Here is a 25,741-nt window from a genome sequence, read left to right as displayed (position 1 = left end):
GATACAAATTTTAAATTTTTTAAAATTTTAAAATTGTTATAAGCTTTAATTGGAGACTATCTATAGACCAAACAACAAATTAAATTTATATCCCTTTCAAAAAAAAATTTAAAAAAATACAAATAAATTTATATCTATAATTAAAAATTAATTATAAAAATTAAAATCACAAATATTGAGAGTGTTGATCTAACTGACTGAGTTTTTTTTCAGTTTGGGTTGAGTTGAGTTTTTTTTTTTTTAATCGAAAATTTGGAATGATTGGTAGGTTGACATTGTTTTATTTGTGTCAACCCAACCAACTGAAAATAAGGTTATAACCTAATCCAACCCTATTTCTAAGATTATTATGAAAATCAAGAACAATATTAATGATGCATTGTGACTTATAAATATTCGATATTTTAGGTTTATAAGATATTAATTATTAATGTAGAATTTAAATATAAAAAAAATGCTCCTTATATAAATTTTAGAAACTAAAGTATGTATTTAATTATTTAATGATATAATTTCTCCCCATTTTTTATTATTGTTGTTAATTTTATTTTCAAACACGTTAGAGTAAAAAATAAAAGAAATTAATCTAGATTCTAGAAGCTTTTCTTCAAATTGGTCCACACATTCTAGATAATAGGCTTGTGAAATAACCCTTTTTTATTTATTTATTTATTTACGTGTGATTCGAGTATTTTAAAAAATACTCAGTAAGTAAGTCTGAGTATACAAACATTTCTCTACACACGACCCATATAGGTGCACATGAACCCACCAGCGCAGTCGTATACGTACCCTTGAATCTACCCTTCAGTTAGTGCACACAAACATTATCATAGTCATAGAGGGAAAGAAGGCAGCATAATATCATAATGTACGCAGTCATCATAGCAGGAAAATATCCCGATGCACATGCCATGTGATGTTAAAAAATGCATGAGATCTTTATAGCTTTAAATCATTAATATAAGCTTATGATGCAGGTCGTACATTCGTTCTTTCATAAACGTAACTTTCGTAAATGCATACGTGGTGTAAAATATTTCATAATCCTGAATTAATCTTGCTAACATAGTGTGCATGACATAGCATATAGAGGTATTATGCATCATAGACATGGAAGTCACAACAAGATCCATAATTTAACGTCAATATCTCATAGTCTAACTTACAATACAACATAATGTGACATAAGTCATAGCATTATATAACATAATACATGTCATACATTTATAAAATACGACACATGGAAGGTAACAAAGTACGTGTCCTTCATACTTCATTCACTTCACCCAACAAAGTCAATAGTACGATCACTAAAGTGAGTACTAATTTATCACTGCAGCAAGTACGAATTTGTGTCTTGAAATCCAAGTCAACTTATATGAGTCCACAAGACCATATTAAAATATGTTGAGTGAAACAATCCATCTAATAATGAAATCTCTAGTTTAACTTAAAATATTTAAATTAGCTAAACAGTAGTCGTACACATCAAGTGCCTTTGGAAAGGTCAACGGGCGCAATTATTTCATGCGTAAACTCATAGACATTAATTAAATGAGAGATGTAACATGTGTAAAGTCATAAACATTTATGAATATATTAATCTTTGCTGAATTTATTCCTTAAAAAATGCATTAATTATGGGATATAAAAAAATAAAAAGAATTTGTGGGGTATTATTTAATTTGAATGATGAGTCACACCAATCCTTCATACTTTTTTTCATGACAATTACTGCCACAATCAATTTTCCCTCATATTTATTAATTTTTAATTTTTTTAAAAAATATTTTGTTTACTTTTTTAACCAATAAAATAAAGTGTTCATAAGTCATTGACTTTTTAAAGTATGCCACTTTTGCTGAGTGGAATTTTTTTTTTAATCTAATTTATTAAAATAAATTATACTGAATTGATCCAGAAAAAAAATAGAGTTCACTTGAATTAGGGTACTCTCGTAGTCAGGTTGGGTGGGTTAGGTTAGCTTGTGACTAGAGCAACTTGAATAGAGTTCACGAGCCAACCTAACCCACACAACCTAAAAATAAAGGGTTATATTGAGTTGTCCGGTTCTTCTTTATAATTTAAGTCAGATAGGTTAGATTCTCAAGTGACGATCTCTATTTTTTGACCACAAATCTATACGCGAATTAAAACTAAAAGAATACCAATTAATTAAAAAGTTATTTAAAATATTATATTCATTAATTTAATGAAAAATATATTTAATTATATTTATTAGACATAAACAGAATGAAATTGGAGTCCAGAAGACAAATGTTGTGATTAGGTATATATATTTTATTAGAAGCAATCCTGTTTTTACAAACTCCACACGTGCTACCCACGTCACGCGCGTGAGGTCCATCACGTGGGCCCTCCGTCATCTGAAAATCCTCTGGATATAACCAATTTGCCTCAATGCCTGTGGGCCCCATCTCCACGTGATTTTGAGTAGCACAATCATGAACTGATAATTCATTGCGCGTGTTAATTACTCGAAGCGCGTGGCAAATACTCGGTCAACGAGCGGGAAAGCCGCTTTTTCACCTTTTGTTTAAAACACAGTTAACCACGGTAAAACTTTTGTTTTGACTTAACCATGGTTAAAAGTAAAAACCCTAAGGAGAGCGATAAAAAAAAAAAAAGAAAAAAGAAAAAAAAAAAGCCATTTTATCATGATTGAGCCAATAGGGTGTGTGTGTGTCATAAGTGATGATTAAATCTACACCCCTCGTGTCTCTCTCCCTCCCTCTACCTGTATATATAGTCCCATCCGCGCTGCAAACTAGCAGCAAAAGCTATGACATCTCTCTGCCGCACCGCCTGCTCATTTTCCCACCCATTTTCTTTTCTTTTCTCTCTGCTTTCCCGGAATCCAAACACTAATTAATTACTACTACCACTACTCCTCCTCCACTTCTCTCTCCTATATATTTTTCATCATTGCGTTTCCTTCTTTGTAGTGTGTTTTTGATTCTCTGTTCGTTCCAAAATGGGCGGGAGCGACGACGAGTTATGTCTCAGTTTGAGTTTAGGGTTTGGAGTTACGACTCAGCCGAGTTTCATCCATAGGCCTTCCAACTCCATGATTAATCACCTCCGTAGGAGCTCTTGGAAAGATGCGTTTCAAGTTTCTGGTAATTTCTTGATTTTGTGTTCTTCTCGTTTCATTGCGGTTTACTCTGGTTTTATTTTGGAGTTTTTTTCTGTTAGATCTGTGATTTTTGAAACATTATCGTTGTTTCTGAGGCGGATTTTGTTGATTTACGGTGTTCGGTTTTCGATTAAGTATCTGAATCGTTGTGTACTGTGTTATCATTTTGTTTGTTCAGATCGAAACGTCGATTCGAGGTCGTTTCTTAGGGGAATCGATGTGAATAGGCTGAGGACGGCGGTGGATGGAGAGGAAGAGAACGGCGTTTCATCTCCGAACAGTACGGTTTCTAGTATCAGTGGAAAGAGGAGCGAGAGAGAAGCCGTTGGAGATGAGGCGGAGGCCGAGAGAACCTCGTGCTCGCGAGGGAGCGACGATGAAGACGGCGGCGATGGTGACGGCGACGCCTCGAGAAAGAAGCTCAGGTTATCGAAGGAACAGTCGTTGGTTCTTGAGGAGACGTTCAAAGAGCACAACACGCTCAATCCAGTAAGTGGCAATCCGGTCATTTCATACGATTCTTCTCTTCACGTAGCGTTAATGATTAGTGGCAATTTCGGTAATTATTTGGGTTTAAGAAGGGCAGTTTAGTCAATATTTGGTTAAAGACCTAACTTCCAGTTTAACGAAAGCGTTATTAAGTTAGTCAATATTTAATTAATTAATTAATTAATTATTTATTTATTTCTAAACGTCAGAAGCAAAAGCTGGCTCTTGCAAAACGGCTGAATCTGAGACCAAGACAAGTGGAGGTGTGGTTTCAAAACAGAAGGGCAAGGTGAGTAAATTAATTCCGTATCCAGGGGTAGAATCGTAATATCAGAAGGAGTTGTTGCTTTCATAATTAATAAATGCTCTGTCACTGCATTTAAGTGTGAAGGTCAAAACTGTCATAGGAAGATTGTTGCATCCATCATCAATGATATTCTTTTTCTTCATTACAGATATGAGAATATCCCAAAAACTGCTATTGCCATTTGTTCAAGTGCTCCACGTGATCATTCTTTAATTTAAAAATTGTATAATATTTCATCATCCATTTTTGTCTGTTTTCTTTACCAAGTAAGTAAGGATTTGAATTTTTGATGGCGTTTCGGGTAATGGTTAATGTGCAGGACCAAGTTGAAGCAAACAGAAGTGGATTGTGAGTACTTGAGGAGGTGCTGTGAGAATCTAACAGAGGAAAACAGAAGGCTACAGAAGGAGGTGCAAGAGTTGAGGGCACTCAAGCTTTCTCCGCAGCTCTATATGCACATGAACCCTCCTACCACTCTCACTATGTGCCCGCAGTGTGAGCGTGTGGCGGTTTCCTCGTTCTCGTCGACATCAGCTGCTTCGACTCGCCATCCAGTAGCAGCTGGTATGCAGCAGCGACCCTCGATGCCCATTGCCCCGCAGGCGGTGTTGCCGATCCAACGTTGATGGTTTCTTGTGGGGGGTTTGGAGATATGGGGTAGTTCTGTGCTTAACAAAACGTAGTTAGATTATGCAGAGTGGGGGAGAGGAATGGACAATGAAATGATATATTTGGATGGTCAATTGAAAGATGAATGGAGATCCTTTTCTTCTTCTTCACAAAACAATACAAATTTTTAAAACAATGAGCAGTCAAACGAGATGGTTAGAGATATAATTTATAATTTTTCATGTAACTCACAGTTAATAAGAAGATACTGTGAAACAAGAGGGATTATGAACACCAACCACTTACCGTGTTCTTGGTCCGTTGCTCCCTTTATGAATATGGACGCGTACACTATGAGACTGATTATGACATTTATGTTTGCCATGATGATACGACGGCCACTATTCTTTTTGGATGCCCGACAACACCTCGTCAGCAACTGCTAGCCCGACCAGTAAGCCTAAGAGGTGTGCGAGCCTACCTGGTGGGTCCATGTTTGCACGTGTGAGTCATGTGTAGATAAGTACAATACATCCAACTTAGCCTAGACTAGAAAGCCGCCTAAAGGAATGGAAAGATGTTTTAAATGATAAATCCCACCATATTTATGTGTTTGCATTTCACAGACTCTAATAGTCGGTCACTTACTCAGTATTTTTAAAAATACTAAAACCATATATTAGTCTTACGTTTCAGGTAAAGACAAGACACCATTGTACGAATGACAGAGGTGATGCATGAAAACCATAGAACCGATGTTAAGATAGTTGTATTTCATCTTGTTATATAGTCTTAGATTAGATTAGGGGTGATGTTTTATTTTTAAGGTGTAAGTTCATGACATCTTTTATGAACTATTTAAAATGAATGTTTTCCGCATGAACAAGTCACGCCATGCATATGGTAGCCGCTCTATTTCAATAGGAAAATAAGATCGTTACAATAATATACATGTCTATATAAATAATAATGTTTATAAACAATATACTATAGGGTAAATATTTATATTATATAGTTTAACACATGCACCATATACGTTTTACACAGTTTACCTTTCATATTTATATCAAATTATATATAATATAAACTATCAATTTGAACCAAAAAAATAAAAATAAAAAAAATACAAAATACAAAATGCATGTGCAAAGCGACAAACTGTTTAGGGTTTTATATGGTCTGAGTTGGGTTGGGTTGACGAGTTTTTTTGACCCAACTAAAAGTTTGGGTTGGTTGGATTGGTAACTCTCAACCCAACCCAAATTTTTTACAATCCAACCCAACCTTTTATTTTTAGGTTGGATTGTTCAGTAGTTAACTTTTTAAAATTTTTTTAAAAAATTTTTATTTATCCACCGAAAAGATATTAAAAGTTTATAAACAAACATAAATCAATCGTAAAATTGAAGTACCTAACATAGTTCAATATTATCATAGAATTAAAGACGACTAAATACCGACACTTCTTGAGAATCAGTTAGAAAATATAAGAATAAATTATGAAATTTAAAAACAATAAAAATGATTAATTTTAAAAAACTATACCTAATAAAAATAAAAAATTACGGTAGAATTTTACTTATATTAAAATAAATTTACTTATATGGGAGGCTCCTAATTATCAGAAAATTAAAAAAAAAAGTGTAAATTGTGATATAATAATATTGCAACTCACAATAAATACATTCAATTTTAGAATTACTTAGTCTTAGTTTTAACACAATTTCAAATCTATTAACACTAATTTTTTATTTACCGTTATTTTTTAATTTATTAATAAGGGTGTATTTTAAAATAATATAAAATGTATAAATAATTATTTTTTAATTTATTAAATAATCTGTTAAAAAATAGTATGAAAGATTGAGGTGGACAAATATAAAATATATATAAAAAAAAACTAAATAAAATAATATAAAATAAATTAAAAATAATAAAGTAATAAAAAAATAAACAAAATAATAAAGAAAAACCTAAACAAAATAATAATGGTCAGTTGTAGTAAGCCAACATTACCGCTCTAACACACTTATGAATACGCTCCATTTCTCAATGTATTTTATAACGTTTTTTCGGTTCAAGTCAATCTGAGGTTTTTGTCCTATAACCTCGAAACTGAATCGAGCCAATTTAGATTCAAGAAAATAATTCAATCCAACTCGAAATACTAGTCCAACCCAACCCAACCCTTGTAATTCGAGTTAAGTTGGTCTGAATTATCGGATTAGATGTATACTTCTACAAGTAATGCATATAAAAAATAGTGCTCGAGAATGATATAGACTTTTGAAAACCGGCAGAAACTCAAGTAAAGAAAATAGAGAATTTAAAATATAATCGATGTAATTTTTTTTTTTATAATATTTAAAAACCTGAGACTTCATTTAATCATTGGTTTTTTTATAATATTTAAAAACCGGCAGAAACTGAAGTAATGATATTGTTGGTTGTCTTTTATTGCACCAAGAAATTATTCTCGAACCAAACTTGAACATATACTCTGTGGTTGATCTTCGGGTATCCTGGTCAGTATCCAACTAGATTGCTGTTTTCACTTCTTTTGTACAAAAGATCGTAGTCGATTGTATCTTTGACATATATTAGGATTCGTTGAACCACATCTAAATAAGGCTTCTTTGAATTTTAGATGTACCGATTCATGGCTTCAACTGCATTCTAAAATCTCTTTGCTTGATTCATGTAGATCTCCCGATCCAACTCTTCGCGTAAGAAACCATTCTTCACATCTATCTGCCATAATTTTCTTTTTTTACTTACCACGAGTGCTAGTAGGAACTGTGTGGTGATCTTTGTCACTGGTCTAAATGTTTCATGATAGTCTAGTTCATATCCTTGAGATAATTCTCGAACTATAATCGAGCCTTGTATCTTCCGATTGATCCATCTAGGAGAAAAAACTATCCGGCAACCTGCTTATTGAGTATATTTTATATATTCAACCCTGGTAGCTTAATCTTCTTTTCAAGTGAACCTTGATGTAGCGGTCGAGCTGCGCATGTGGGCTGTTCACTGTAGGGAGTACCGTCACATTTAAGTCTACAATTTCTTTCGTACTTGTCCTTTAAACCGTACATTTGCATATTTTAAATAGTTTGAACTTGTAATATTGTATTTGGGTGGTCTCAGTTTATCTTTTGTAAAACTGAAATTTTATTATTATTTTAATTGAGCTTTAGATGTGCAAGCGTTTAAATATTTTTAATTTTACGCATTTTACTAATGTCTACGTTAGTGAGTAACGATCCGTGGCTCGAGTCCCTCGAATAGCGAGTCGTTACAATATACTATAGACCCTTTAGGTTATATGTGTGGTGTTAATATAACACATGCGGAAGCAATTTGGATTATAGACACTTTTAGAACATCAATTATAGTAAATAACTAGCATGTTCATAAGTATTAAAACTTGATGAGTTTGAATACTAACCTTTTGTAGTTCAAACTCCTTTTTTCTCATGAACCGGTTTCGAACCACCATTGGTGTCTTCTCCACTATCCTCCGGCCTTAGAACGGGATTGTGGAATCCGGTGAGTGACTAAACTTGGGAGGGATTTGTATATATGAAGAGAGTGTTTGTGAGAGATTTTTCTGAAGTTTTTTTACCAAGAAGAAGAAGACCTTTCATGTACCATGATCACTCTATTTAAAGAATCATGTTTGCATGTTCATGCAAATTTGAGATCACCAAATTTTGACACTCAAAATTTCACTCAAATGTTTGGGATTATGTGGCAAGCATGCATGTTTGAGTTAACCAAATTTTGACACTCAACATTTCAGTCAAACTTGTGGGGTTTATTTGGTAAGGATGGAAGTTTGGTTAAACCTATTAATTTGAATAATTAATTTCAAATTAAAGTGATTAATTAAACTATTTAATATTAATTCAAATGCCAATCCAAATCAATTCCGACACATAATTGATTAAGATATTTAAATAATGGTTTAATTCGTAAATAAAACAAAAATGCGGTTAAATATATCGCATATATGTAGCGCATATTCCCTAATTTGAATTCGAACACTTCAAACTCACTCGTCACACTGTTCTATGGTTTAGTCCGATATGAGGTAGTAGAGGGACCTAATGGACCTATAGATCATGGGCTCCAACAATCCAAGATTAACCGGTTAAACTCATTAACCTAGTTAACCAACATTCGTTAACTACTAGGACACTCCACTATAGCCTAGTAGTTGCACTCCCCTCACTATAGATATATTTCTGTCCATTTGATATAACCATGATTAATAAGTCGATCCTTCACAGGTTGTTCGTAACTAGAGCTGGGTCAATTTACCGTTTTACCCCTGAAGTTACTTATTGTTCCTTATGTCTCACTAATTCTCTAATGAACAATTGGTTTGTGGTCCAACCAGTAAATCGAATCACTCTAAGGCCAATGAGAGGGTGAGGCCCTTTGTTCAAGACTTGGAGTCAATGCTTAAGGGAACTACCTCTCTTCTATCCCTAAAAGTGGGTAAGAGTGAATTCCGTCTTGCACCCCACGTCCCCAGCCATTCACCTAGTCTTACCCCTGAAATGGGAGGCCTATTGAGTCGGTGAACTAGAACCACTCTCACCCATGCAAATCTAAGGATAATTCCGAATAAACAGGAGTTCATGGTTAGCTCAGGATTAAAATCGAGTTACCTAGGTTATCGAATGAAAAGAAAATCAGTCTCAACAGTAAACGACATTATAAAGTGAGAGTGATTTTCTTCATGGTCCGATCTTATTCAAAACTCATTGCATAGGACGCCCCCACTCACATGTCTCCACATGTACAATTTAGTGATCACATTGTTTATATCATATACAAAAGTGGGCCGCATCCATAGTGTCCCAGAATAAGGTATTCAGCCTTATCCTTATACTATAGATCATTTTGAATACTTGAACTTGATCCACTCTTATGTCTCTACATATAGTTCAAGTAATCATACTATAACCAGAGTGTTCTTAGTTTATTGGATTTAGATTAATGATCGTAAAGTTCACTTTATTCAATAACAATCTTTACTGAATAAACAACAATAATAACTTTATTGAAAATAGAATATGTTTTTGTTTACAAACTATGAGTTTTAGGACATAAAACCCAACAATATGAACATGATCCTTCGATATGTTAACCATATATTGTCCAACATTACATTAACAACCATCGATCAAAATCATTATTTAAAAAAAAAAATTAATTACAAGCCCATTATGTAAGCACGAAGGAGGTCATGACCCTCAATCTAGCCAACACTTGTCTATCTATGTAGTATCTAGCCAACACTTGTCTATCTATTTAGTCCCTTGCTATCATCTGAACAAGCTCACGATTAGGAAGTAGTTGGAAACTCCCTAACTGCATCCACAAGACACTCATAAAGTTTTCATTGAGTTCATGCTTTTCCAAGGATCAATCCTAGTTATATCAACTCATAACCCCCCACCGAACAGCAACTTCACTGAAAGGGAATTAACTGGAAAAACCCTAATAGTTCCCACAAAGTATACATAAAATATAGTCAATTCTAAAATGTCATTCGAACTCTTGACGATCGAGCTGAGTTCATGATTAGAGATTAGTTGGCGAACCCCTAATCGTCATTGTATTACAGTACTAAACATCTCGTGTATGGACATTTCATCTTAAGGAATATGGTATATTGATCTAAACATGGACATCTAGTCATGTTTTTAGTTTTGTTCATTTTGGAGTTCGTTTTGTTGCGTAAAAATTGAGCATCCTAACAGTTCAATATGTTTATATTGTTAAAATAAGCTCAGTTTGGTCCTAAACTTTAATAACACTTAAATCGAAGTCCTAATGTACTACTTACTTAGTGTGTTCGATACTTTTTTATGTTCCTTAAAAACATCAAATTTTCCTATGTTGACTTTTGATTTATTCCGCAAATCTTTAGTACCTTAAGACGAGTCTATTAGGACAAGAATCATGGTTTTATTTATTTATTTATTAAGAATCAAGGAAGATATCTAAGGCTAAAGCTTCTATAAAACATATTCCCAAACCTTAAAATTTCAAACTCGGTTCCTCTCATGCATGTTTGTTGGCTCTCGATCCCTTGACAAAGTCGGGAAAGCTCGAACATATAAGGATGGGCATTGGGGAGGGGTAGAAGCAATGGATCGAGTGTATGGATTCAATTTCTTCTCGTCCTAGGGATCCTTCTACTGCGACCTGAATTTGATTCCGACGACCGACATAAATCTCATGAGACCCGCCCACTATTACGATGAAAAAAGCCTTGCCCTTTGTCTTCACTATTAAAAGAGTACGCTACTTCTATTAACGCCAGACTGAAACCAAAGATGTTAGCTAAGAAAGCTAAGCATGCAAGTATACGAGGGACAAAATGTATATACAAATTGATTGACATGATCCCTCTCCCTCTCTCTTTGGCTAGTTAGTTAGTTGCGATAGAAGAAATGGAGGCTCTAAAGAACGACACTTGGAAACGAAGTCGGGAGACAGAGAAAAGAGTAGAGTCGATCATGCTTGACGATCGAGAAAAGCAAAACGAAATTCGGATTTGGCGAAAAAAGAAGCAACCCAATAGATGAATGTTTTACCGTAATAGATCATTAAATTAAAGATTAGATTATGGGAGGGGAACAACATATGGAAACGGAAACAACTGCTAATATCCCGTATGTTGAGGAGCAAAAGGAGGAATCCGTTCGAAGGGGGGCTCACATCTAATTAGCTAGTTGGTGAGACAATAGCTTACCAAGATGATGATCAGTAGCTGGTCCGAAAGGATGATCAATACTTGTATTTACTCTGCTATTCTACCGAACCTATTGCATGTAACCTTTTTTCCTTCCATTAGCCGAACTTGGAGCACGATTCAAATCATAGCTTTGCTTACAACCATGGCAAAGATCATTTTAGTTTGTATCTCCCTTCGAGCGTTCATAGCTTCCAAGTGACTAGAGCTTATCATTGATCAGATAACTCAACTAATTAATACATTATAACTTTAATCACGTTAAATTATATAATCTTAACAAACTATTTAGGAGAGTTTTAACAAACTACATACCTATTTGTAAGGTTCTATCAAATAATACAACCAAGAGATTGATGAGAACAATGCACTCGATGTTGCCAATTAAATTGTCATTCATGTGTTCGTTATATGATAATGAATAGTTAAACTACGAGAAAGAGCGACGAAATCTTGACCTAAAACTCAAGTCCAACGATTCCCATGTAAAAGCATGACAATTACATTGATTCTCATTCCATTAAAGTTTTATTTTTTTGACTTTCATAAATCAAACCTTTACCCTCGTGTTTTGCTAATGTGAAATTCGAGCCAATCGAATAAAAGACACAAACTACATCAAACTAAACTAGTTCTAACAAAGAATATGATATTCAACACAAATAATTAATCTCAACCCGAGAAGTTAAACGTTCGAATGGAACTCGAAAACAAAACCCGAGAATTAATAATAGGGTTCTTAAACTAAACCCAATTAAAATTTAAAGATGTTACTAAAAGATTGGGAAGGTTGAGGCCTGCCCATGAAGAAAAAAACTCAAAATCTGGGAACCCATGTGGTACAAATACAAAGGACAGCATAAAACACATGATATTTATATATATATAGGAGGGTGAGTGCTCTTCCCGGATTAGCTATGTAGTTGATATTCATTCATTCATTCATTCACATCATTTTTCTTCTCTGACCCTCTTTCCCATATTTATTCTCTCTGTTTGGATATGCTTGTGGTTAATTTGTTGATAGCAGTTCAAAGTAAATTAGGGGAGAGAGGTGTTCATATGCTTTGAGGGTTTGAGCTTCAAAACATCACCTGAATTCTCCCCCTTCTTCCTCCTTCGTTTTGCAATCTTTTATGCTGAATTTCGACTTTTTTCAATAAACCATATTGAATGTGTCGTGATTCATTGTATAAGGTGAAGATTTCAGGGTTTACCGGCGCACCCAGATAGCAAAAACTCTATCAGGTTTAAGGGCCGGCGATTTTCGTTCATGTAATCAATCTATAACGCGGATTAATTTTGTTCTTTGTTGTTTTTGACGAACTTGGGGTTTTTTTTTGGTTCACATTAAGAGTTTTTCAATCAATTGTGGGGTAATCATAACTTGGTTCTTCAGAGGGGGCCAGGGTTTTGAAGTAATAGCATAGGGTTCGCGTTGGCTAGCGCGTTACAGAATTGGGGATTTGGGTTTAAAGAGTATGGTTTCGTGTTTGCCTGTGTTTCCATTGTGTTGTCAGGTCAGGGGTAGCGGTATCTGAGTTTCTGGGATTGGTTAGAACATGAATCGTAGGGTTCGTAGGAAGGTGAGTAGAAAAGGGAAGGAGAAGCTGATTTTGCCAAGCTATCTTGAAATTGAATGCGAGATAGCTGATTTGGATTATAAACAGACAGTGGATTGGACTTGTTTGCCTGATGATACAGTCATTCAGCTGTTTTCTTGTTTGAATTATCGTGACCGGGCGAATTTGTCATCGACGTGTAGAACATGGAGAGTTCTTGGTTTATCTTCGTGCTTGTGGACTTCGTTTGATCTTCGAGCGCATAAGATTGATGCTGCAATGGCTTCTTCCCTTGCTTCTAGATGTAATAATCTTCAGAAGCTTAGGTTTCGTGGGGCAGAGTCGGCTGATGCGATAATTCTTCTTCTTGCGAAGAATTTGCGTGAAATAAGCGGTGATTACTGTCGAAAAATTACTGATGCTACACTTTCTGCCATTGCAGCTCGACATGAGGCGCTTGAAAGCCTCCAGCTTGGGCCGGATTTCTGTGAGAGGATTAGTAGTGATGCTATAAAAACAATAGCCATTTGTTGTCCTAAGTTGAAAAAGCTTAGGCTTTCTGGAATTATAGATGTCAATGCTGAGGCTCTCAATGCTTTATCAAAGCATTGCCCAAATTTGCTCGATATTGGGTTCATCGATTGTTTGAATATAGATGAGATGGCCCTTGGAAATGTAGCATCGGTTCGTTTTCTTTCGGTTGCAGGTACCACAAATATGAAGTGGGGTGCGGTTTCACATCAGTGGCACAAGCTGCCTAATTTGATTGGTTTAGATGTCTCACGAACGGACATTGGTCCTGTTGCTGTATCAAGATTAATGTCGTCATCTCAGAGCTTGAAAATCTTGTGTGCCTTCAATTGTTCGGTTTTAGAAGAAGATACTAGCTTCACTGTCAGCAAATATAAAGGAAAATTATTACTTGCCCTTTTCACCGATGTCGTGAAGGAAATAGCTTCTTTATTTGTCGATACTACAAAGAAAGGTGAAAATATGTTGTTAGATTGGAGAAATTTGGAGAATAAAAATAAGAGTTTGGACGAGATAATGACGTGGATCGAGTGGATATTATCTCATAATCTCCTGCGTATCGCCGAGAGCAATCAGCACGGTCTGGATAATTTTTGGCTTAATCAAGGAGCAGCATTATTACTTAGTTTGATGCAGAGTTCACAAGAAGATGTTCAAGAAAGGGCAGCAACAGGCCTTGCAACTTTTGTTGTCATCGATGACGAAAATGCTAGTATTGACTCTGGAAGGGCAGAAGAAGTTATGCGGTGCGGTGGAATACGTCTCCTCCTAAATTTGGCTAAGTCTTGGAGGGAAGGGCTCCAATCCGAGGCAGCAAAGGTAAATTTCATATGGATACACTAACAGGCAAATACGCACGTTACAGAATTTTTGTTGGTTGATTAGATTTCGACGATAACTGAGATATGGACAATTTTCTTTGTACCCATTGCTCGTAACTATTACAGAAACAACTTCATTATGATATTCTTTTGCTTGTGCAGGCCATAGCAAACTTGTCTGTGAACGCTAATGTCGCAAAGGCTGTAGCCGAAGAAGGTGGAATCGATATTCTTGCTGGTCTTGCAAGATCCATGAACAGGCTCGTTGCAGAAGAGGCTGCTGGAGGATTGTGGAATCTTTCGGTTGGCGAGGAACACAAGGTCTAATATTTGTTAATTTATTTGTTGGTAAGACCATAAGTGGAGATTCTTAACTTCGAGTTTTGACAACCGATATTTTAAAATAAAAATAGGGTGCGATTGCTGAGGCTGGCGGAGTAAGAGCTTTAGTTGATTTGATATTTAAATGGTCTTCTGGTGGTGATGGAGTTCTTGTAAGTTTCTCCATTTCATTATTCGATATCTGTGTCTCTGGCTATTCCCTTATCCATCCTCGTTGAGCGTTACACGTTTCTAGTGCTGAATTAAATTCCTCAAAAATTATAAGTTTTCATTTTGTTTCACGTGTACATTCAGGAACGTGCTGCGGGTGCACTAGCAAATTTGGCAGCTGACGATAGGTGTAGTACTGAAGTTGCTTTAGCCGGTGGCGTGCATGCTTTGGTGATGCTTGCTCGCAATTGCAAGTTTGAAGGAGTGCAAGAACAGGTGATCATCCAATTTACTAACATGGATTTTTTTAACAAAATTAATTTTCGTAGAATGTTATTGTATGTTGTCGTGCACGTTGTGTGAACTTCAGTGATTAATTTTTTTCCGGGTATTTTATTGATGTCATCTCTGTCAAAGGTCGAGATTAGGATTGATTAGAAGTTTTATTCAATGAATTTTGGTGAGGTCATTTCTAGTGCTATTTTCTTTGGCAGATGGAGAAAGGTAAGGCTATGATGTTTATGATTTGACGTCTTGCCTTAAACACCAAAAATGGTTGGGATGATGTGGGAGATGAAGGAAAGTCTTAGCCACACGAGGACCTCGAATATGAGGCGTTTTCTTTTAACGAATTGAACATTGATATAGAATTGAATCAAAGACCTCTTGGAAATGATATATTAACCTGATTTAACTTAAGGGTTAGTCTATTCCTACTCTCATAGAGTTCTAGTTTCTAGCAGGTAGAAGAGTAAGAACTGTTCTCTTTTATCATATCTTTTCATTGGCGTCTTGAACTCCTTCGGTTTTAAAGCCTGTGGTTGTGAATCTTGTCTTTCAAGTTGTAGTGGAATGACTTCAATATTCAAGGACGGATAGACTTACGTTTTTTTTTTCTTCAATTAGAAACGAAACTTTCATTTGGAAAATGAAAAGAGCTTAATGCTTAAGTGATGCAAGCTCCAAAAGCGCGCTTGTTGGAACTATAAAAACATTCCAATTCAAATATATGTCTTGTCAAGAGAACCCACTAAAGAGATCGTAAAGAGAACATGGGAGAGTTGCGTTTTGAAAGCTTAAAGATGTCAAGTTGAAGCTAAGGCAATGGAGGAAGGAGATCCTAGCTCAGGAATTGCACGAGAACAGTTAGATATTCTATCCGAGAGGTAGGATGCATGCTTCAAGATGTTTGAGATAAGGTGAACCTCTGTCACGGATATCTTAAGTAGGATTGTCTCGAGAGGTGTGGATGGTAATGTTTTTGAGAGGTGCAGGTGGTGAGTGGGAGCTTGACCTTATCACACCTCATTTTGTTCGGGAAGGAAGGTTGTTTTGTTAATCTCAAACGTAGGTTATCTTTTTTTGAGTCTATTATGGACTTGATGATTAGCAAAGACAAAAGTCTTGTGTTAGGCATTAACTCCTAAGTTGGACAAGTGGGCCTTTCGAGTGGGGTATGAGGAAACACGCCGGTTAAGGCTTTGAGAGGGAACTCCAAGAAGAGGCCTCAAGGGGTGAGTTACTTGTTGTGAAAAGCTCTTTGGTTCTTTAGTTTAGGATCCTTGTTTTAATGAGCAAGTTTTTAGAAAAGTTAAAGAGGGGATTATTTATCGGAGGCGGTGCAAATGTATGGAAGAGTATACAATCATGATGAATGATGCATTGTCTAATAAGCTAAGAAATGACTAAATAGGAGACATCGATGTACCTGAAGGAGAAAGTGAGTTTTATTATGAGTCGGGGTGTTCCTCTGCTAAGTCCCGGTTTGACTATCTTAACAAGGTGGGCTCTTGCCAAGTTAAATGCCTCTATCTAAGTGTCCATTTCTAAAGACTTTTGTAATCATTCTGTCTTATATATTGGATTGAAGCTCCTTTTTTATCTTGTTTAGAGCGTTATGTTTTGTTTTGGACTTCACTTTTTGGATGAAGTTCGGTTTCTATTTAAAAAAGGCATCTTAACATGTAACGACCTAGATCCACTGCTAGCAGATATTGTCCTCTTTGGGCTTTCCCTTTCGAGCTTCCCCTCAAGGCTTTAAAACGCGTCTGCTAGGGGAAGGTTTCCACACCCTTTATAAGGGTGTCATGTGGGACATCACATAGCAGGGGAGTGAAGATGGCCTAATCTTATTCATAATGGCCTAAGAAAGGCACTCTTGAGATGTGTCTTCCCTTGGAGTGCATTGCTTACAAGAGAAGTGGCAAGTTATCAACCATCCCTTTTTCATTACTCCGGTCACATGTCTTTACGAGGTCATTGGTCATGGGTAAGGTTTTGGTTGTGATAGACTCGGCAAGGTCCTCCCCTACATCATTGACGGATCCCTAATGGCTTTTATTGGAGGCAAATCATAGATGCTATTCTCTTGGCTGCAAAATCAATGGATGACTACTTTCTTAAAATACACTTTGAGAGAACTTATCACAGGATGATTGGTCCTTTGCTGATGCTATCATGGAACAAAAGGGGTTTGGAATGTGATGAAGAAAATAATGAATTTTTGGATGCCTTTCCTCTACCAACTTCTCCATCCTAATTAATGGAAGGATCAGAGGTACTATAAAAATCTCGAGGGGAAGCCCGAAAGAGAAAGCCCAAAGAAGGCAATATCTGCTAGTGGTAGGCTTGGGCTGTTACAGGTACACTCTATGCTTCATTTGGAATTAAACGAGGGGATCCGAGGGGATCCTTTCTTCCTTCCCCCATTTTTGTTCACCCTCGGAATTTATGCCTTCAAAATTTTGTAGAAACCGTTAAAAGAAAAACATTGTTGAGGGTTTTGAGACATGAAAAGAGAAGATTCGTATTTCTCTCAAGTCAAATCCAACATGTAGATGATACTTTATGTTTTGCAAATACGAGTTGTCCAAGCTGGCAATTTTGTGGTCTTTCCTCAAAGTATTTTTAACGAACTTCTTGCCTTCGCACAAAAATCAGGTACCATTGACAACAAAGAGGTGTCGGTTCTTGCTCTTTCCTTTGGTTGCTATGTTAAATCGTTCCCCAAGACGTTCTTTTAACAAGAAAAATGGTTTTTGTTGAAATAATGAAAAGAGGCTCATGCTAAAAGATACAAAATCGAGCGAAAATAAAAATATGACAAAAATCGTTCTTTTTTTCTTTTCTTTTTTTGTGTCGGAAACATGAACATTTCATTGATGGTGTGAAATGATCCCGAAAGTATACATGAGGTTCTATCAAGGAGAATTATGAAAAGTGTTGCAAGTCTAAATTATATATGTGTAAAGAATAGACCGAATCACAAAATCGTATTTTTGTTCATGACCCCTTCTTTTGGAAAATACGGGCATCTTTTTAAGACGTTTGGAAGGAGTGTGGTTCTACCCTATGGATGTGCTTATTGTTACCAACCACCCTTTTAAACAACATAAAGTTGTGAGCGTTTTGTATTGCGTAAGGGCAAAAATTATCTCGAAATATCAATGCATAGGGAGGCATATCCTTATAGATTGGGTGCAGGGCAAGAATTGTCTCATAATATCAATACATTGTGAGATAGATCCTTGCATATTGGCAGTAGAGTATCACAACTTGGGTAAGATTGGTAAAATGCCCAGAAAAGAATTAATGAGTGATTGGATATCATTGAACTGGAGATTCGAGGCATTAAGGAGAAGGTTCAACACATCGAGAGTATAAAGGAAAAGGTTCGAAAGTTAAAATATAGCGTTATTGAAGAAATCCGTAGAGCCCATATATTGGTCCAAACAGAGGAAACTCAAAAGATATTTGCTTATGAAGAAACTTGAAAAATGATGGCCACGTTTGCGGTTGAGTTGACATCGGACGATTGGAAATCACTGTTGGCAGGTGCGATGGAGAGTGATCCATGTTCGTTAGCTAGCTTGGAGCTCAATTCCTTTGAAGCTCCCAACGAAATGAAATCAATTGTCAGTTCCAACTTGTTTACGCACCCGCCTCCAATCCACCCATGCCTGAAATTAATCAGGCAATGAACCGTCAAACCAAACCGACTAGACCATTAGTTAATTGGTTCAAGTGGTTTGGTTATGTTTCATATGGCACATTGGTTCAATTTTCTCATTTTCTTTTATATCTTAATGGTTAGGTTTTGGTTCAACAGTCAAACTGAGTCGTGCTGAACCAATTACAATCTGAATGGCTCAATTGTTTCACTTGTCGAATAAAGTTATCAGAAATTGGACGACATTAACGATCACACTATGGGGGATGATCAAATTGTTCTTAAAGGGGATTCGAGTCTAACCAAGACAAAGGTAACCTTTAAGAACACAATGAAAACATGGAAGAGTGACCAAGGCTTTTTGGTTAAGTTCAAAGGTTTGGTGCCTGTTTCAATACTCAACCTGTTTCAATACTCAACCGTGTGACCCAGTCCCATTAATCTTTCCTTGAACTTGACTTAAAGAAACAAACAAACATCTACCTATTTAGAGCCTCATTCAATCAAAGAGATAGTTCAACCCAAGTTCAATCAGGGAGCTTTGCTTTATCTCATTTAAGAAGAATAGTCTAGGCTTTTGCTTGAGTCTTTCCTTCCTTAAACCTGGTCATATTTGTTCTAGTCGATGAGTTATCGGCTTTAGTGCTTCAATTGTTGCAAGAGTATAAAGACATGTTTTAATTGCCCGAAGGATTATCCCAATAAGAAACATTGATCATCGAATTCATTTGAAATAGGGTACATCATCAGCGAATGTCCGTCCATATGGTTATCCCCAAGTGCAGAGTATTGAAATAGAGAAATTTATATAGGAAATGCTAGCCTCGGGGATCATTCAACTAAGTGTTAGCCCATACTCTAGCTCGGTGCTTTTAGTGAAAAAGAAGGATGGAGGGTGGCGGTTTTGTATAGATTATCGTGCGGTGAACAATGCCACACTACCAGGTAAATTCCCGATTCCAGTATTTGAAGAACTCGAGGATGAGTTGAATGGATCTTCCATCTATTCCAAAATTGATCTGAAATTCGGTTACCACTAGACTCGTGTGCCTGACTGAGACATTGAGAAAAACCACTTTGAGGACTCATAAAGGCAACCATGAGCTCCTCGTTATGCCATTTGGCCTTATGAATGCTCCCTCCTCATTCCAAGCTCTAATGAACTGAATTTTCAGGTTGTTCCTCTCTATGTTCATTTTGGTTTTTTCTCTGACGACATATCGATTTATAGTTCTAGCTATGTGAACACCTACGCCACTTCTATATATATATATATAAAACTTAGGGAAATGTCACTTTGCGAAGGACTAGATTAGGGTATGTCGCCCATCAGGTTTCGGTTGAAGGAGTAGCAACAGATCCCGAGAAGGTTAGATCCATGATTAAAGGGCCTCTCCCTCAAACGATCAAAGACTTACGTGGTTTCCTTGGAAGCAAAACAACTTTTGTATCTTAGTTGTTGAAGAAGGGGGCATTTGAATAGAATGAGCAAGGTACCAAAGCTTTTGGAAATTTGAAAAGGGGCACGGTCACGCTGCAATTTCAACCAAGTTTATAATCAAAATCGACACTTCAAGAACCAATTTGGTTGCTGTTATCTTTGAAAAAGCGTCCTATCACCTTCTAGCCATACCTTATCAGCCAAAGCTCAAACTAAGTCTGCAAATGAATCAGAATTGATGGCTTGGAACTGTGGCATTTAAACTCCAATGACCAAAAGAAACCTCCACTCAACCCTGTTTTTCATGTCTCTCAAATGAAACAGGCCATTGGTAATCATGCTGAAACCCAAGTTGGGCCACCTATACTAACTGATGTATTTTAAAGGGCTATGGAAATAGAAGATTCTTTTGCTTACCGAACCAACGATCAATCAGGGGCCATGGAAATTTTGGTTAGTTCGACGATATCCCTCTGTGAAGTTAGTTAAAAGGGCTGAATCGTGAAGGTAAGGTTGGCCAGGGGTAAGAATTAGCTCGAGAAGGGAAAGGGAGAGATTACCGGCCCTCTTTGATCGGCTGAGCGTGTTTTTGTGTTGCCTTGGGGCAAGAATTATGTCGGAACCACTACGAACCACAAAATGTTAATTGTAGTATTTTGAAGATTATTATAATTTTCATTTGGACCTTTTTTTTTTGTTGATACTTTTGTTTGTTCAATCTGTAAGTCTAAATTTTCAAAATTTGGAATTTGAAAATTTCAGGCAGCTCGGGCATTGGCAAATTTGGCTGCCCACGGTGATAGCAACACAAACAACTCTGCTGTTGGACAAGAGGCAGGTGCACTTGAAGCACTTGTCCAACTCACACATTCTCCTCATGAAGGTGTCAGGTATGATTCAATTGTTTTTTTTTTTTGTTTTTTTTTGTAAAATATTATCCTATCGATTAAGCTAGGTTGTCTGGTAAGTCAAAAGTATTGAGTTAACAAATATTGTCCTTTTCGAGATTTCCCTTCTCGGCTTTCCCTCAAGGTTTTAAAACGCGTTTGCTAGGGAGAGATTTCTACACCCTTATAAGGAATGTTCCGTTCTCCGCTCCAACTGATGTGATATCTCACAATTCACCCCTCTTGGGAGCCCAGCATCCTCGCTGGCACACTGCTTGGTGTCTGGCTCTGATACCATTTGTAACAGCCCAAACCCACTATTAGCAAATATGGTCTTTTTTGGACTTTTCCTTCTAGGCTTCCCCTCAAGGTTTTAAAACGCGTTTGCTAGGGAAAGGTTTCCACACCCTTATAAGGAATGTTTCGTTCCTCTTCCCAACCGATGTGGTATCTCCATCCACTTCCCTTTGGGAGCCTAGCGTCCTCGTTGGCGCACCGCCCGATGTCTGGCTCTGATACCATTTGTAACAGCCCAAGCCCACCCCTATCAAATATTGTCCTTTTTGAGCTTCTTCTCAAGGTTTTAAAACGCGTCTACTGGAGAGAGGTTTCCACACCCTTATATAAAGAATGTTTCGTTCCCCTTTCCAACCGATGAGGTATCTCACAATCCACCTCCCTCTGGGAGCCTAGCGTCCTCGTTGGCGCACCGCCCAATGTCTGGCTCTGATACCATTTGTAACAGCCCAAGCTCACCACTATCAAATATTGTCCTTTTTGGGCTTCCCCTCAAGGTTTTAAAACGCGTCTTCTAGGGAGAGGTTTCCACACCCGTATAAGGAATGTTTCGTTCCCCTCTCCAACCGATGTGGGATCTCACAATTCAGGACTAGCGTAAGACCTTCCGTTTAAACATATGTTCGTGGGAAAATTTTTCTCAAATTGCAGAGGTTTCATTTTAATAAATTAGAACAAATACCTCTAACATTGCAACTAAATTAGACCGTTCATAGGATGAGCTTCTGCATCGTTTTCTTACAATTGTATCGAAACTCTGTGCGAGAAACTACTGGATCTTGGGTTAAGTACATAAGTAGGTTTTAATCCAATATATTGTTTTTGTCTCATGGTACAGGCAAGAAGCTGCTGGAGCCCTATGGAACTTATCATTTGATGACAGAAATAGAGAAGCGATTGCAGCTGCAGGCGGTGTCGAGGCATTGGTAAGTTCCTTAACCTCGTACTTTAAATTGTTCATTGCTGTAAAAGCTGATCGTCTCTCGTACGATGTCTGAATCAATAAAGATCGAAAAGAATTAATTCGGGAAGTGAAAGAATAATATGACCCTATCTACATGCTGTTGAATCACCTCTCAGTCTCATTATTGCGGAGATTGACTCGGTATCTCACACCATTAATTTTGCCTGCATGAAATCTTAAAAAACCGACTCCTCATGTTCTCGTCCTATACGAAGAAATCTATTGGATACATACGTGTTTGCAGTTAAGCTCAATCTTGATGGCTCCGTCGCTCAATTAAAAGCACGTCTTGTTATGCACAAACCATGATCGTGGATTTTGTTTTAATCCATACAAAGATTTGTTGAAGTAAGAGCAAAACGGAGTTCGTATAGATTATCTTTGTAACAAGCTGGGGATGATTAACATATATGTTCGAGCTCGAGGACAATATTGATGATAAGCTCACCAATCTTCTGCATTTACGTCGTTATTTATTAAATATTATCGTTATTTTTAATTTAGGTTGCTCTAGCACAGTCTTGTTCAAACGCATCTCCGGGTCTTCAGGAAAGGGCAGCTGGTGCTCTGTGGGGATTGTCGGTTTCGGAAGCGAACAGGTATAATATTTGAGCCTTGGATGGTATAAAATCATTAATGATCAGGCTTAGCTCTTTGATTTTGTGGTTTAATTCTAATCTATAACCTTTTGGGGTTTCTTTTAGCATTGCTATTGGTCAGCAAGGGGGCGTTGCACCGTTAATTGCTTTGGCACGCTCAGACGCCGAAGTAAGCATTTCAAATTATTCGTTAGTTTCTTGATAAGGAACACGTGAAATATGTGCGAACGTTCAACCGATAATGCCCTTCAATCTTCAGGATGTTCACGAGACTGCTGCTGGAGCGCTTTGGAATCTTGCCTTTAACCCAGATAACGCCCTTCGCATTGTAGAGGAAGGCGGTGTTCCAGCCTTAGTTCATCTTTGTTATGCATCAGTTTCGAAAATGGCTCGCTTCATGGCTGCATTGGCGTTAGCTTACATGTTCGATGGAAGGTACATCGACCATTCGACATGCTGCGTTCATGTTTTTGAAAAAGAATTACTTGGCTGATTGATTTCAACTTTTTTGCAGAATGGACGAATGTGCCTTACCAGGAAGCTCATCAGAAGGCCTTTCCAAGAGTGTGAGCTTAGATGGGGCTAGAAGGATGGCTTTAAAGAACATTGAAGCCTTTGTCCAAACCTTTTCAGACCCACAAGCATTCGCCTCTGCTGCTGCATCCTCGGCACCCGCAGCGTTGGTTCAAGTAACAGAACGAGCTCGTATTCAAGAAGCGGGTCATCTTCGATGCAGGTTTACTCGAACCCCTTCGAGAAATTACGCTCGTATTCTCATACCCATTTAATCTTACTCTAATTTTCCATAATTGTTAGTGGAGCTGAAATTGGAAGATTTATTACAATGCTTCGAAATCCATCACCTACACTAAAAGCATGTGCAGCATTTGCTCTTTTACAGGTACATTCAGATTTAGTTCATAGTATTTCTTCTGATTATCTTGCACGATTGTTCTTCATTACTCGTACTCTTCGATATGCAGTTTACGATCCCGGGGGGTCGGCATGCCTTACACCACGCAAGCCTTATGCAGAATGCAGGAGCATCGAGAGCCCTGCGTACGGCAGCTGCAGCAGCAACTGCTCCATTGCAAGCCAAGATCTTTGCTAGAATTGTTCTTAGAAACTTAGAGCATCACAACATTGAATCTTCCCTTTAATGACAAGTTCAATATAAATCTCCAACAGATGCTGACTTCTTGTGCAACTCATCTCATGGAGCTTAAATGAGCTGCATGGCATGCCCGACCGAACCAGTCGCGCTTGTAAATGCCCCATTAATCATATACCGAGTTTCTGTTGCCAAGTAGTTCACGAACTATGTGGTTCGCCTTCTCAGCTTCAATGTTACTTCCTGGTGTACAACTTTTATCAGAGGCATCAAAAAGGTCGTTTTCGAAGCATGTTCTTCCTGTATTCTCGGTCCCCGTTCTAGTAGAGTTCATATATACCGATGGTACTTTATGCAGGGAGTCGAAAAGAATCACGTTACCTTGAAACCTTTTTTTTTTTTTTTTTTTTTTTTTTTTTTTTTGTTAATATTGGTTTTGATGATATTTTGCTTGTAATGATAGAAGTTCTAAATATGCTAAAGATTGTACAATGTTTAGCTCTCATTTTTGCAGTTGGAGTGGTTGAAGATGAATTGAGGATGTTTATTTACTCAACTTTATTTAATTAAATGTTTATCCATTTGAAGGGAATCTTCTTCTTTCCCTAAATAAAGGTGAAAGGTGAAAGGTTGAACTATCTCTTTTCTTTCAAACACTGTTACAGGATTGAATGAATTGACTCTCCCGTATTTTCTTAAACTAAACAGAAACTAATGCCTACTGTAGAAGTGGCCTTGTTTCAGTCAGAATCAGTACTCGGGACTTTTTAGTAGGTTCTTTAGTCTTCGCTCTCAAGAACTAGTATGCCCTGTTCTCGAAAGCCGAAGAGCAGCTAGACTCCTGGGTCTGGAACCTGGGGGGTTGCTCCGAGAAATCTCCTTTCTTTCTCGTCCACTCAGGGGGGTGCGGACACACTTGCGGTGGAGTTGTTTAATAAATGGTGGTGATTTTAATGAATTTTGGAGTTTGTGTGCTTGAGCCTATGGGTGGAGAAATGTTTAGAAAACGTGAGCGAGGAAATATATTGAAAACAATTTTAAAGAAAGCAATGTTATGAACTAAAAGCGAGTAATCAACTATGACTTTGTTAGCATATAACTCGGGAAGAATCGACGACCAGTTACATCTCCTTATAGCTTGGGAAGAATTGAGAGTGAAGTTCTTATTTTAAGCTCTCGTGTCCATAGTACATCAGTCATCTTGAATATTCATGTACTTGGATCTTCACCACAACTTTGCTTACATGCATTGATGCTAATGTGACCTTTGTTTCTTTTGTAAGGGTATTGTGGTTCGAAATTCGGGTTTGAAGATAAAGTTCTCTAGAGGCTTGGCATCTCGAACCCCACCGAAGGGCTTTGCCTCAGGAATCTTTATCTTGTTGAATTGTACTATGCGTCCAGTTGGGGTTTGGTTTCCCACCACTCTCATGGTGAGGTCTAATCTAGCGTTCAGATCCACCACTTCAGCCAAAAGGTTACTCTCAAATCTTCAAACATTTTCTGAGATCATCTAAACGATCGCTTATTAGGCATGATGCATTCTTCTATGCGGGCAATAAAGCCCATCGAGCTATCCCTACGCTCGAAGCCAATAGCAGTTGTGGCAAAACTATCATGTATCATACGTTAATTTCTTCGATGATAATTACAATAAAAAAAATTAAAAACATATTATTCATAATATATTTACAAGTGAATGAAAAATAAATTAGTTAAAATTATTTTAATAACTTTATTAATAAAAAAT

The 25,741-nt window shown here is 37.1% G+C and overlaps 2 protein-coding genes across 2 annotated transcripts; both read left to right on the top strand.

Moving 5' to 3' along the window:
• The first annotated feature begins 2,788 nt into the window (after positions 1-2,788).
• On the top strand, positions 2,789-4,761 carry LOC111799634 (homeobox-leucine zipper protein HAT3). The gene is made up of 4 exons (XM_023683055.2): positions 2,789-3,143; positions 3,339-3,649; positions 3,859-3,938; positions 4,276-4,761. The coding sequence occupies exons 1-4, from the start codon at positions 2,999-3,001 to the stop codon at positions 4,580-4,582; spliced, it is 843 nt and encodes a 280-aa protein (XP_023538823.2). The 5' UTR covers positions 2,789-2,998; the 3' UTR covers positions 4,583-4,761.
• Positions 4,762-12,219: 7,458 nt separating this feature from the next.
• On the top strand, positions 12,220-24,629 carry LOC111800398 (protein ARABIDILLO 1). Its single transcript, XM_023684074.2, has 12 exons — positions 12,220-14,249; positions 14,414-14,572; positions 14,665-14,745; positions 14,888-15,019; positions 20,896-21,023; positions 22,156-22,243; positions 22,786-22,880; positions 22,986-23,049; positions 23,140-23,315; positions 23,395-23,616; positions 23,697-23,781; positions 23,864-24,629. The coding sequence occupies exons 1-12, from the start codon at positions 12,900-12,902 to the stop codon at positions 24,038-24,040; spliced, it is 2,757 nt and encodes a 918-aa protein (XP_023539842.2). The 5' UTR covers positions 12,220-12,899; the 3' UTR covers positions 24,041-24,629.
• The last annotated feature ends 1,112 nt before the right edge of the window (positions 24,630-25,741 follow it).

Source organism: Cucurbita pepo, chromosome 8 (assembly GCF_057944985.1).
Source record: "Cucurbita pepo subsp. pepo isolate OVF chromosome 8, ASM5794498v1, whole genome shotgun sequence".
Classification (NCBI taxonomy): domain Eukaryota; kingdom Viridiplantae; phylum Streptophyta; class Magnoliopsida; order Cucurbitales; family Cucurbitaceae; genus Cucurbita; species Cucurbita pepo.
The sequence above is the reverse complement of the archived record's forward strand: the minus strand, read 5'-3'. Positions and strand labels throughout refer to the sequence as shown.